This window comes from Excalfactoria chinensis, chromosome 17, assembly GCF_039878825.1.
Source record: "Excalfactoria chinensis isolate bCotChi1 chromosome 17, bCotChi1.hap2, whole genome shotgun sequence".
Lineage (NCBI taxonomy): Eukaryota > Metazoa > Chordata > Aves > Galliformes > Phasianidae > Excalfactoria > Excalfactoria chinensis.
Window position 1 is genome coordinate 3,635,615 of NC_092841.1, and position 13,254 is coordinate 3,648,868.

General features: G+C 51.0%; 1 protein-coding gene across 2 annotated transcripts in view; it reads right to left on the reverse strand.

Annotated features, from left to right (window-relative positions):
- Positions 1–6,724: 6,724 nt before the first annotated feature.
- The window catches only part of SEC14L1 (SEC14 like lipid binding 1), a 36,164-nt gene continuing 29,634 nt past the window's right edge, over positions 6,725–13,254 (reverse strand). Inside the window, exons 13-16 of one of the 2 annotated variants that reach the window (XM_072351777.1) lie at positions 11,656–11,790; positions 11,010–11,261; positions 9,827–10,005; positions 6,725–9,299 (exon numbers count right to left, since the gene is read on the reverse strand). In XM_072351777.1, the coding sequence (XP_072207878.1) occupies positions 9,194–9,299; positions 9,827–10,005; positions 11,010–11,261; positions 11,656–11,790 (672 nt within the window). In that variant the 3' untranslated portion in view covers positions 6,725–9,193. The remainder of the gene's footprint in view (positions 9,300–9,826; positions 10,006–11,009; positions 11,262–11,655; positions 11,791–13,254) is intronic. The other variant, XM_072351778.1, reaches the window with a different exon arrangement.

Sequence of the window (13,254 nt, forward strand, 5' to 3'; positions counted from 1 at the left end):
GCACATGGGTTGAGTGCATGGTCTTGGTCACTTCTTCTTTTCAAGGTAGAGTCATAAATCATGAAGCTGATTTCTGAAAGATGGAAGTCCCGAGGACACCTGTTGAAAAGACAGGACAAGCCTGTAGCATGATTTTGTGTTGGGTTCTTTCCTTAGTTTTGGACTTGCTTTTGTAATATTAATGCAATTGATTTTCTTTCCGCTGCAGGTTGCCAGTTTCACCCTTCAGTTTTGGCTGAATCTGCTGGTTTGAAAACTCCCTTCCACAAGAGTTACTCCCTCCTCTTCATGTCTTACCCTCTCCCACTGTGGTGATGGCCAAGAGCTTCACTGAGGTAAGCAGCCCTCCCCAGCAGTCTGCTCTGGGCAAGGACAGCATTGGGTCCCTGATGGTGAGCCTGGTGCTCAGCCCTCCAGTACGCAGCACTTTGCTCACCCTGTGCTCTGAGCAGATTATGTCCCCCAGGGTTAACCCGCAGTGAAGCTGAGGTGCATCAGACACCATAGGACCTCAGAGAGCCAAAATCCGGGTGGAGAGATGGATCCATGGGGAGTGCCAGCTTTGGGTGAAGGGTGCACGTAGCTGATACAGTGACCACATCTTGGTGCCATCAGCTGAACCAAAGATGGCGTGTAAGCAAGGCACAACACACAACCTTAGCCCAGCCTTGGGAACAGTTTAAAGCCAGAAATAGATGTATTTCTTTTCATCAGGAAGGAATTCTGTTCGTGCTTCTTCGCGTCCCCCATCACTTCTCACATCAGCTGTCTGCTGTGCGCTTTCACATCTGTGCTGCTATGGTTACCGAGAGCCTGAAAGGTTCTAAATCTCCCTCAAAGCAACGGAGGATTTCGGAAGTAATCTCGTTAAGAGATGAGCAATGAATATTTCCAAAGGCCCTTTGCATGAGTCTCTCTATGCTTTAGCTGATGGCTGCTGGCAGGAGGGAGCACAGAGTGGGGGGATCCTGTGCCAAGGTCGGGGGGAGAGCAGCTCAGCTGCCATTGCAGCCTTTTGCATCCAGCCTAGATGTGACATTTTACCTCGGATGGGTCAGGTATGGGAACAAACAGCAGCGACTTCATGCTGAGCTTGCCCTGCTGCCTCTTGGCTTCAGTGTGTGCTCCGTTGCAGCATTTGGACAGCGGAGGTTTTCACCTGCTGGCCGACCCAGCGCCCACCCCCAGCCAACCCTGCCTGCTCTGCCTCCTGCTTCTGCCCATGGATAAATTCATGGTGTACGTGAGGGCGGCTGCGTGTGCTGCTGTTCCAACCGAGATGGGAGAAGGGTGGCAATGAGAAACCCCAGCTCCCATCGCTGCAGAGCAGAAGCCTGGTGGGGGTCTGGGGTTTGAGGCATCATTTCTCCCTTTGGAACTGAGCCTTGAGTGGGAGATGTGGTAAAAACAGAAGAGGATCAGGCACCTAAATAGGGCTGGTGATTAATGAAAGGTTCTAATTGCAAGGTGGTATGAGGGCTGAGGTTGGCCAGGCATCAGCAGGGCATGGGATGGGGAATGGGCAGGGGATGTGTTGCAGCCACAGTCCTGGTGGTGCCATGGCTCCAGTGCTCCCAGTGACCCCAGTGTACCCATTAACCCCAGTGTACCCATTAACCCCAGTGCTCTCAGTAACCCCACTGCTTCTACTGCTCCCAGTTCTTCCACTGCCTCCAGTGTTCCCAATGGCCTCAGTGCTCCCTGTGCCCCCAGTCCTCCCTGTGCCCCCACTGCCCTCAGTACTCCCAGTGACTGCAGAGCTCCCAAATAATTCCAGTGCTCCCAATAACTCCAGTGCTCCCATTTGTCCCTGGTGCTCCCAGTGCCCCCAGCAGGCAGCCAGCACCCCCAGTACGACCCGCAGCCACACAGGAGGGGGTTAAAGCCACCCGTTCCCCAGCAGGAGATTAAATCCAAATGGCCTTTGCTTTAGCAACAGGTGAGAGGAGAAATCTGAAACTCCATACATTTTCTGCAGCCCCTGATGCATAGATGTACCGACGCTATATGTGCTCCGTGTCACCGTCTGGAACAGCGTGTTGTGGAGGATCCTGTTCCAGGGTACGTGCTGCCCCGACGGGGAGGGCTCGGCCGCACGGTGACCCCACAGCCGGATGGGGTTGGAGATTAATTAAAGGCTCTAATTGCAAAGTGGCACCAGGGCTGGGGGATTGCCTGTGCTCTGCTGGCCGGGTATCGGTGGAGCGAGTAGTGGGGATGGAGGTGGGGATGGGGATGAGAATGGAGGTGAGAAGGGGATAGAATGAGGATGGGGATGGGGTTGGAGATGGGATGGGGACAGGGATGAGGATGGGATGGGGAACAGGGATGGAGACAGGGACAGGAATGAAGATGGGGATGGCAATGGAGATGGGGATGGGAACTGGGAATGATGATGGGGACAGGGATGGAGATGGGAATGCCCTGGTGTGGACATCACTGCTGGTGGCACCAACTGCTTTGAGGGCACAGCATGGGGGCGTCCTCCCTGCCCAGCCCCACAGCCCCACACAGCACCTGCTTGATCTGGTGGGAGCCATGTGCAGGACAGAAGAGGTGTGGACAGCATGTACCGGCGGGGTAATGGGAGCCGGGCTGCCTGGAAACACCTCTTGTTAGGACTAAAGGGATTTAGCACAGCTGTTCTCAGGCTCAGAGGAGTTTCTATAGCATCTCTTATCTCGCTCCAGCCAGGATTAGCAGCGGCAGAGAGAAGCTTTCCTCTCTCTGGGCCACCGAGATGGCATTTCCTAAGGTGACACCGGGTGAGGCTGTGCAGCAGTGCTATGGGGTCACCAGGGGGTGACAGCTGTGGCATCCTGGGGTCCATGTCCCTTGTGTGCAGGGGTGCAGTCTGCCCCCTTCTCATGCTCTGTACAAACAGGGAAGTTACCGCAGGCTGTCAGTGCTCCCAGTGCTCCCAGCAGCCATCTCTGCTTAGCTTTGCTCACTGCAGGAGCATTGAGGAAGGACACACAGCACCGGTGTGACCCATCAAGCTTGAAGCACAGGGCTTCATCTTGGAGCTGAGCATCCTCCTTATGAGGCTGAGCATCCTCATGGGCTGAGATTCTCCCCCATTCAAGGCTGCAGCCCAGAGGTAAGGAGCTCCAGGCTGTATGGCTGGTGCTGACACCTCAAAGCAGGAGTCCTTTTGCTGTCCTGGGTCAGGGTGCAGGTGCTGGATGTGTCCCATCCCATTGTGCCATGCCCCATCGCAGCGCTCTGTGCTACACCCCCTCCAGCAGCAGGGAGACGTGCTGCTCTCACCCTGCAAACAGAGCTCTTTCTTTTTTCAGACTGCATGGAAATGTCAGGCTGTAAACACCCCCCGGTGATGCTGCCATTACCCGCGGTCCCTCTGACCGTACAGCCGTGATTCCTTGGGCCACCACGGCCTCAGCATCCCCTTGTCCTTCAGAAGCAAAAAGCATCACTGCGGCAAAAGCAACGTCAGCCTTGGCCCACACGCTTCAGCCGTTGCTTCTTCTGCCATGTCTATGAGCAAACTCCTTCCTGCTCCAGGCGTGCGCAGGGGGAGCTTTATCCCTGAGCCAAGCAGATCACCCTGAGTGCTGCTGACAGCGCTGCAGGAGATCTGCTGGCTCCGTGCACAGCGGGCACTGCCTCCTGTCAGAGCTCCTCATCCCCACGTCCCCTAAATGCATCCTGTTGGTGAGCAGCAGCAGCAGCAGCAGCAGTGTGTGGGGCCGCAGTGCTGGCAGCAGCACGGTGTGGCTGATCCGACGGCTGCAACCCAACCTCTGCCTCTGGGGTCGCTTTGTGGGTCGCTCTGTGGATCGCCCTGCCCTGTGTTTGGGGCCCATCTCCACCCAGCAGCACTGGGAGGGGGGGCTGAGCCAAAGCCAGGGTGTGGAGCGCCGTCCTCAGCTCACAGAACCACTCAGGTTGGAAAAGACCCCTGGGTTCCCCAAGCCCACCCCACTGTGCCCACTGACCGTCCTTCAGTGCCACATCCCCACGGTTCTGGGATACCTCCAGGGTTGGTGACCCCACCAGCACTATTGGAGCAAACAGGGTCACAGTCACCTGTGTCAGGTGCGCTGCCTTTGTTTCCTGTGTGCAGTGACCTGTGTGTGTGTGTGTGCAATGTGACTCATAGCCCTTCCAACACTGTTTGAAGCCATTGTCTGTGAGCTGATGGATGGGGCTCAGTTCCTGCTTGTTGCACCACAGGGACGTGGGAAAGAGGAAGGTCTCGGCTCACAGCTCAGACTCTGCTCCCCGGACCCTGTGTGTCCCTCCCTGTTGCCATGAACCTCCTTGGGAGCAGCTGCAAGGGGGTAAACCAATGGGTTTTACCAAGTAAACCAAGGCAACAACGTGCCAGAAACCAATGCAGCTGCTTGCTCCCCGCACCTCCTTACAGGCAAAAGAGTTGCCCCCCACATCGCATCCCTTCTGTGCATGCACAGGGATCCCAAGGGCTGGGAAGGAGCAGGTGGAAAACACGGAGCCTTGGGCAGAAAGCAGCCCCCAGCTGGGGGCAGAACCCTGGGAAAGGCCATAATGTGGCTTCTGGAAGTCACTCCATGGCTCCCTGTGGCTGCATGGCACACATCACCCTCCTGCCCCTCAAACACCCCTGGCTTAGCATGGGCAGTGGAGAAGACAACCATCCCTACGGACTTTAATACGTGAAGGTCAGAACAGAAGGGACCCAAGAGCTGCCAAATCGTCCCCATCTGCCTCAAGCTGTGTTTGGCTACACGGCCATGGGGTCCTCTCCCAACTCTGTGTCCATGTGAACCATCACCTGGCAGTGGTTCTGCCCACATCCCCCTTCACAGCCACCCCGCACTGTCTCCCATCGCTCGGAGCCTCACAAGGAGCAGCTCAGCCCAGCAGCTGTTCAGACCGAAGTGTTCCTCCCAGTGTTCCTCCCCTCCTTGTCACTCTGCTGTGCCCACGGAGGGCTCGGGCAGCCCCATGAAGCAGAAACGACACGTTCTGGCAGCTGACATCTCCAGGAAGAGTTCAGCAATGAAGATAAAATCGCCCCACGGTGAGTTCCTGTTCCCAAGCTGCTGCCCTACAAACCCAGACCGCTGGTGGTGCCAAAGAGGAGAAAACAAAGGCAGGGAGGAGGTTTGTCCTGCATCTGTGTATGGAGTGCCAGCAGAGCGGGGTGACCTGGCACAGCCCCAGGCACTGTGAGGCACTTTGCAAAGGGACATCGGCTCCGTCCTCTGCACCCCAGCGTGGCTGGGACAGAGTGGGATGGAGGGGAGGAGGTGATGAAGGGATGAAGGGCTCCTCTGGGCCGTACCGGCTGCATGTTTGTGCCCCCCCTGCCCTCAGCACAGCATTGCTGTGCAATGGCAAAGCACCGCCAGGCAGACCTGATGCGTTTGCTCACCCTGAAGCTGCAGCTTGTGCCATTGAGGGCAGCTCAGAGCATTGCCCTGCACCCACTGAGCTTTTGGGACCACTGTTTGCAGGCACTGTCCCATTCTGCTGCACCGCTGCAGCTGTCGCTGCTCAGAGATGGGGTTACCCTGCATGAGCCCTATGGGCAGCAGCAGCATGCCAGGGGGAGGAAGGCCCCTATTCATCCCAGCACGTGAGATTCTCTTCTGCTTCCCTGTGCATCTCTTGGAGGCTGAGCAGCACTCGGGGTCTCGGGAGAGAGGCAGGCAGAAAACGGGCTTATTTCTCTCTGTGGCAAAGCAGAGCATTAAATATCTTCAAAGCGACTTGCTGATTGCAGCTGCTGGCAAGGGGGGCTCTGTGCTCACAGAGGAGGAGGAGGAGGAGGATGGTGGTGGTGCGGAGCAGCTTCCCAGCCCCATTGCCTTGTCCCATCACAGCTGGGGGACAGAGCAGCCCTGGGGCTCACAGCCGTCTTCTGCTGCTGCTTTGGGTTCTCGTGAAGGACAAACAGAGGCAGGCGGCCGCCCGGAGCTGGCTCACGGCATCAGAGCTATCATGCAATGTGTCCTATTTGATCTTCAGAAACAAAAGAGCGGCGCGGCACGCAGCCAGATTGCTGCGGAGGGGATGGATGGGGCCTCGCTGGGAACACACAGCTTTGTAAGAAGGATGAGCTGGGGATGTGCAGCCCCACTGCAGGGCTAAGACTGACCCAGCTCTCACCCCACAGCAGGTCTGCATCCCAATGATTTCAGGTGGTTGCTTTGTAGCCTGGCACAGCAATGGGGGCTGTTGTCCTGAGTGTCACCCTCGCCCCATATTGGCTCTATGTTGGGGTGCTGCAGCGGGCAGCAGCCACGGCACCCCGCTTCCAAATGCCATCCCCAGGGGTTCCTGATGGCCTCACCGTGCCCTGCACACTGAAGGACGGCTCTGAGATCCCTCACCCCATTGCTGATCCTCCTCGGGGAAGAGGCGCTGCATCACAGCCATAACAGCCCCAATGCAGAAGGAGCAGCAGCTCCGCTTCCAGGCTCAGTTAGGGGGTACTCAGGCTTTTGGCGCCCCCTTGCGGCTGTATTGGGGCTGCGCAGGGGTTGTGCCGCCTTCTCTTGTGCAGGGTAAGGGATGGGGAAGAAAGCAGTTTGTCAGTCCAAGGGATGCTGTTGAGGCTGGAGCTCCCTTACAACCCCACACAGTCCATCAAGAAGCCTTTTAGGGCTATCTGAAGCCTTTTAGGGCTATTACCCCCCCCCAGCAGCACAGCCTCCCCTCCCCTTCACCCCCTTGGAATGAAATCACAGAGCTCTGCACCCCCTTCTTTTTTTTGCCAAACAGTTCACATTTATTATTGATAACAATTAAAAAAAAGAAAGAAAGAAAAACCTTTTATAGACGATCCGTGTTGTGTTACCAAGAATGAGGTATTATGTATACAAAACATGTACAGGGTTTGATATGCAGCTGATGGGGATGGCTGGGTTAAGTGCAGATGGATGGGGCTAAAAAGGGGCAAAAAGGCAACAGAAAGCTGAGAGAACCAAGGAAGAACAACATCAGCACACAGGAAAAGAGCAGAGGATGGGAAATCAATTAGTCAGGCTGTGAGGACTGAGTTGTATTGCCACAGCACTTGGATGAGAGGAGGGCTGACTATGGGCTGTGTGGCATTTCAGCCCCTCCAGCTCTTGGTGCTCTTATGTGCTTTGAGCTCTAAAAGAAACATTTACGGCAGGAAAAAACCCCCCCGAGTGTCACTTTTGAGCCAGCTCAAGTGAGAAACAGGAGGGAGCTTTGGACGTGAGAAGTGACTGCAAGTCAAAAAGGGTCTGCAAAGCCAGACACACCTGTGAGAGATGGGGAGTGTTGAATGATGCAGTTTCCTTACAGCTGTCAGCAAAACCTCCATCTGAAAGGGGGAGAGAGAAAAGGGGAAGGGGGAGAAGGAAAGAAAGGAAGGAAGAAATAGGACCATCTTCACCCTTACAGCCTGGCAGGCCCCAAGCTGGGAGCTCACACAGCAGCAGCTCCGGCAGCCTAAGTGACAAGTGTAACCTCCATCCTCAGCTCATGAGCTCATAAACAGACAGAATTGAGCACTTTGGTTCCATTTAAGGACACCTCAACACCTTGAAATTCATTGCTCAGAATACACTTGGTAGCTCTGATGGGTTCCACGGCCAGAACTGGTCTGCAGGAAAGATGCTCCTTGTTAACGAGGCACCTTTCAGAAGTTCTGAGATACGTACATTAAAAATAATAAAAGGCTAAAAACATTTATACTCAGCTCGGAGCCAGTTTCCCTCAGGCAGGACACTCAATATCCTCAGTGAATTCTTAAGTGAGTTCTGTTTCCAAAGTGCTCCTCTACCACACAGCCCCGACTCCCCAAGACTTAATAGAGCCAATCCAGCTTCCTAGCAAGGACTTCAGCAGCACAGAAGCTCCTTTTTGCCTGGATGACATTTAGCTCTCAGACATACAGACCATGCAGGGTCTAAGCAAGCAAACCCTGCTGTGTCCCATGCAGAAATCTCAGCTCCATTGCCAGCTATGGTCTGTAGCTGCCTGCTGACAGCCCTTTGCTCAGCACTTCTGTGCCTTTCACTGTGCTTGGGACAGACAGCCCAAAGTGGGAGAGTACCTGAACCAACTAAAGGAGTTCAAGTAGGATTGCTGGGATGCAGGTAGAACGGGGGCAAAAGCCAAAAGGGCCATTCATTGCTGGCAGCAGCAAGAGTGAGGATGGTTGAGCAGGCACCGCTTGCAGCACCCACCGCTGTCACACACAGCACGGAGGTCCCTGTGCTCCCTGCCTGCTTTAGAGCTTCTGCTGCATGGAACTAAAGTGCAGGAAATACACAGGAAAGGATGGGAGGCAGGAGGGACTGAGAAGTGCACAGGAAGGATGTAACCCATTACCTCCTCTTGGCTGATTTAAGAAGCAAACTCTGCATAAATTCCTCGTTAACAGCAAAGCAGCAGTAAGATGAGTTCATGGGGAGCGTACGAAGGAAGTGGGGTGAGGATCCAGCACAGAAATGGAAACAAAACCTCAGGCCAATTCTAGATCAGCGAGGGAGAGCCTGCTCTCTGCCTGCCTCTACAGTGCTTCAAGCACAAATCCAAGGCAAGAATGAACTGCTTTAACCCATTGACACCCAGAGCTCCGATTCCCCCCCCAAGAGAGCTCATACAAAAGGTACTATTAGTGTTCACCACCTGCCCTGGGGGGCAAAAAGAAATGGACTCACAAAGTCAAATATCCAGCAACTGCTTTTGTTTGTCTCGGACACCACTTAGTGGCAATGGGAGAACAGTTTGCAGCACTGGAAGATCACAGGGGGGAGGATTGAAGATGGCAAGAGATGTCCTGACAGGAGACTCGCAGTTGAATCTAATGCATTATGGAGCATTTTTGGTAGGGTTTTCCTTTTTGTTTTTTTTTTTTGCTCTTTAACATTTATACAATTTAAAAAAATAATCTCAACTGATGCACTGATCGTTTTTCCTTCCAAGAGAGCCCTTGTGTTGAGAGTTAGGATTCGTGCAAGCACGATTAAAAAGAGTTATGGCTGAGTTAGGAAAAAGGTTCAGGTTAAGAGACAGGAGGTGGGATCTTACAAGGACCAAAAAACACTACGTTTAAAATTCAAATGGCTACTTTACTATCTACAAAAAGGCTTTCGTTGGGGGCAGGGTTGGGTGTTTTTTTGCACAATTGCCAGTTGTATTGCAGTCAGCTGCCACAGGCGGAGGTCTGGCCGTATCTTCCATTTGCTTTTCCTCTGTTGTGGCACTACCTGGAAATCATGGAGCTGGAGTGGGACTGGCTGGAAGAGGTGGTGGCAGCACTGAGCTGAGAGAATCCACTGTGGCTTGATTCAAGGCTGGTCATAGATCCTCTGCAATCAAAACCCAAGCAGTCATACACTTCAGATTTGGTTTTCTGCAATGTATCTACATTGTATTTCTTTGTATGCTGAATAAATTTTGGTGCAGGTGCTTAAAGGCTTTAATGCTTTACCATGTAAGATAATGGGGACAGCAGAAAACCTTGCACAGAAGAGATACTGGTTAAAAAGACTGAGTTTCGGCAGGTATCTCAATAGGCAGACAACTGAACCAACTCAGTTCTGTACTGAGCTGTATCTGTTTCAGCACAACCTGCCAAGCCCTGCAACTCACGGTGCTTTTAAAGAATAGCAAGGTAATAAGTGATGGTTAGAATGAGATACTGATCGGCCCCTTTTGGACATTATTTGCTCCTATTGCTAATATATTTTTTTTCCAATGCCAACTAAGGGTTATTTAGCTTGCTTTATGACACTAATGATACTCCATTATGAAATACAAGCCCTTATGGACTTGATATTAGCACCAAAAGGGTTTGACACATCGGCTGCCCTTTACAATCCCTGGCCAGACATACCTGAAATCTTCAGATCCTATCACTTCAGTATAGTACATCACTTTGCATTTGTGAGAAGAGACCTGCAGAGATGCTAGCACATCATCCACACGAGGCAGGTTGGTTGCAGCACAGGCAGGCATGCTATGAAATTTCCACTGGAGAATATAGAAGCCAGGCCACCTGGTCACATGCGATCCCTAGAAGCAGCCACAGCCAAAATTGAACTTGGTTAACACAAGGATCTGTACACTTGGCAATTTATTTTCTGGGCTTAGAAGGACTGCTTACATGCCCATAGTTTTGTCCCCTCCCAATGCCAGTATTTCAGCTGCTCTGCCAACCAGCAATGCTGGTCAGCTGGGCTCTGGACATAGCACAGAGCGATAACAGAATATCAGAGGTGCCTTTTTCCACCCTCCCTCTCCCTCTCCTTACAGTGACAAGGGGTTAGGACTCATAAACACTTGAAAGTACAAAGTCCTTGGTTAAAGCAGTCTTTTCTCCCCCATTTATTTTCATTCATTAGCTGTCCTTTGAGGCTGTGAGAAGAGCACAAATGTTCTGCCTCACAGAATGAGGAAGCTTAGTTCCAAAGTCCATACTTCCAAAGGTCTAACACTTTCAATTCGATCAAGGCTGTTCGACTCTCATGTCAAGCCATAAGGAGTAATGGTGGCAGAGGATGATTGTAAACATGCATTATGTAAAAGCACATCTTCATAAAGAAGTTTGCAAATGCCATTAAAAGAAACAACCAAGCATTTGGGGAACTTGGCCACAGGGAGCTCCCTGAGGCATCTGTTAGAGAAACAAACACATAACTCAGTCTTCTTTTACCAGACTTCTCTCATTCCTGAGGCAAGACACCAGGATATCCTTCAGAAAATAGTGCTCACAATGACAGCACAAAGCACACCTGGATACTTTCTGCACATGCACTATGTTCTAGGTAACTATCCTCTGCTCTTTGCTGATCAGCCTCAGTCACTGTCAGACTGATGCAAGCTCCCTTTACATCAGATCCCATGTAAATTCCCCCTCCCATGAAGCATGCAGCTGAGAACAGAAGCTGAAATGTCGGCCAAAAGCAAGCAGACAGTCCGGAGCTGAATCACCACTCAGTCAACAGTAACGTCTGTGAATTAGAACATGTAGTTTAGGAGCTACTTCAGTCTGTTTCCACACAGTAATTCAGTCTTACCTGCACGCTTTCCCCTTCTTTGCAGATAAGAGGAGATTCCACCATGCTGTAATCACAGCCCAGCTGCCAGACTTTGTCTATCAATTGGACGTTGTTGCCACCAGGAGATGTGATACTGTGAGCTCCCAGAGAGTCTTTTTTAGGAGGCTGTGGGGCTCTCTTGGAATGAAAGATGTTAAAAACAATGTCGCCTTTACACACATCAAAATCCCATGTGATCACAGATGAGGCATCCACAATCTGAATGAGAACCTGGGATAGGAGAGGAGTCATATTAGAGATAGCAATTTGCTTGGTAAAGGTAGAAACTCTTACCAGAAAAGAAAAGAGCATTTTATTGCTGGGCTTAATTTAGACTGTCAGAAGGCAGAACCTGCTGGAGTGTCCTTATTTTAACACATAACCTTCAGAAGCTCTTGAGTGGCTTCTGAGAATATTATTTGTCTTCTCTGCTCATCCCATTCAGAGCCGCATCCTTTTAAGCAATGATATCCTCTAAATGGCCACAAACTTCAGCTGCTAAGCATTATAACATATCAGAACAACAGAAGGACAAGGTGAATGCAGGGCAACTAAATCTCATTCTGAACCATCCCACAAACTCCAAAGCAGAGGGTTGAGAAGGAAGAGCAGGCTGCAGCCATACCTCATGGGGAGCTCCTTTGAAGACACTTGCAGACTGGTAGATTGTTTCAGTCCAGAGCTTTATGTCTTCATTTTCCAGCTCTTCTGCTGTCCGGTAGAGGGACTTGGGAACCAGCCCACCCTCTGGTACTTCACACTGAAAACATAAACACAGCCATTAAGAGGTGTGCCCTCTGTACAACCTCCTTGTTCTCAATGCCTGCTAGTTTCAGAAACAACAACTTGCATTCAGCAAGTATTCTGAAGAATGAGATGAACAGAATCGTATGTACAGTGCATCATATGTATGTACACTTTGCACAAGCCACTAAAATAAATATCCAGTTTGCAAAAGTTTGCAGAATCAGATGCCAGAGGAACAGATTTGCTTCATACACAAGAGCTGCCTTTACAGAAAACGACTGAGCAAATGGCACTGTCATCACTTAGGCTGCCCTATGCTAAAAACATGCAGGAGCCAATTAAAAATCATGGCTGCAGGAACTCACAATTGAAAAACACTGAGCCCACAGAGACCTGAAGGAATAGGTGTAGCTGAATGCAAGGACTAAAGATGGAGGCGAGAGACAGTAAGTTTCCAAACAAGGTGGAAAGATATTGCAGTGAAGAAAGTAACAGTTTGCAAGTTACAGCTGTCTCGACAGCTGAGTACTGGAACTGATTACACAACATCCTGAAGCACAACTCTTTATTAAGAAGCCTCCAGCAACAAAGTTTGACAACAGCCTGCTCAGGAACGGGTTCCATAGAAGTGTTTGGGGCAGCAGAAATCTTGCATAAGTGAATTACAGGAAAGAACTGAAAGAACCTTCAAGAAGTCATTTTTGTCCAAACATCTCAAGGCAAAGAAGAACAAGACCCTGTTATTGCCTGCGACCAGCAGGAAGCATTGCAGCAATTTGCTTTCTGGTAACCTTCACTTCTGCTTACTCAAGCAGTAGATTTTACCCACTTCTCAAGCTCTGAATTACACAGTACAAACTCTCCACTGAAAGCTACTGCTGCTGTAAAAAGCAGCCCACATAAACAAAAGGCCTACTCTAAAACATCTAGCAGTGCTCCATTGTAGTATGAGACTGCATTAGAAAAGAACTTGATGCATTCTCAAGAACAGTACAGAAATTAATCTAGAAAATGTTAGCAGGGGCTTAATAAGCAAGCCTGGAATTATCGTGTTTTAACACAGCTGAGTACAAAAAGCTAACAATAAGCCAATCAAACAGAATCTAAATGTTATGTGTTGGAAGCTCCAGAAAATGCCTGAGTTGCAGTGAAAACAAGTCAGCAGTCAGAAACATGGAGCAAAAAAATCTTCCAGCACTGCTGTATGTTCTGTTGATGGATTTAATTGACATCTACAGCCCGGGTAGGAAACAGCTGTTAAGGCACATGACAAGGGACTGAGAAATTGCAGTACACCCCAGAAAAAAAAACACTGTTTTCAGTTCGATGTGGTCAGCACAGATCCCACATATGAGACTCAGCTGCTTGTTAAACCCTGCTAGCAGCTGGGCCATCTCCTTGTGCTCCTTATGGTATCAGTCAGTTCATTCAGATGACACAGGCTTTTCTGATTAGTTGGTGGTGATGGTTGCCAATG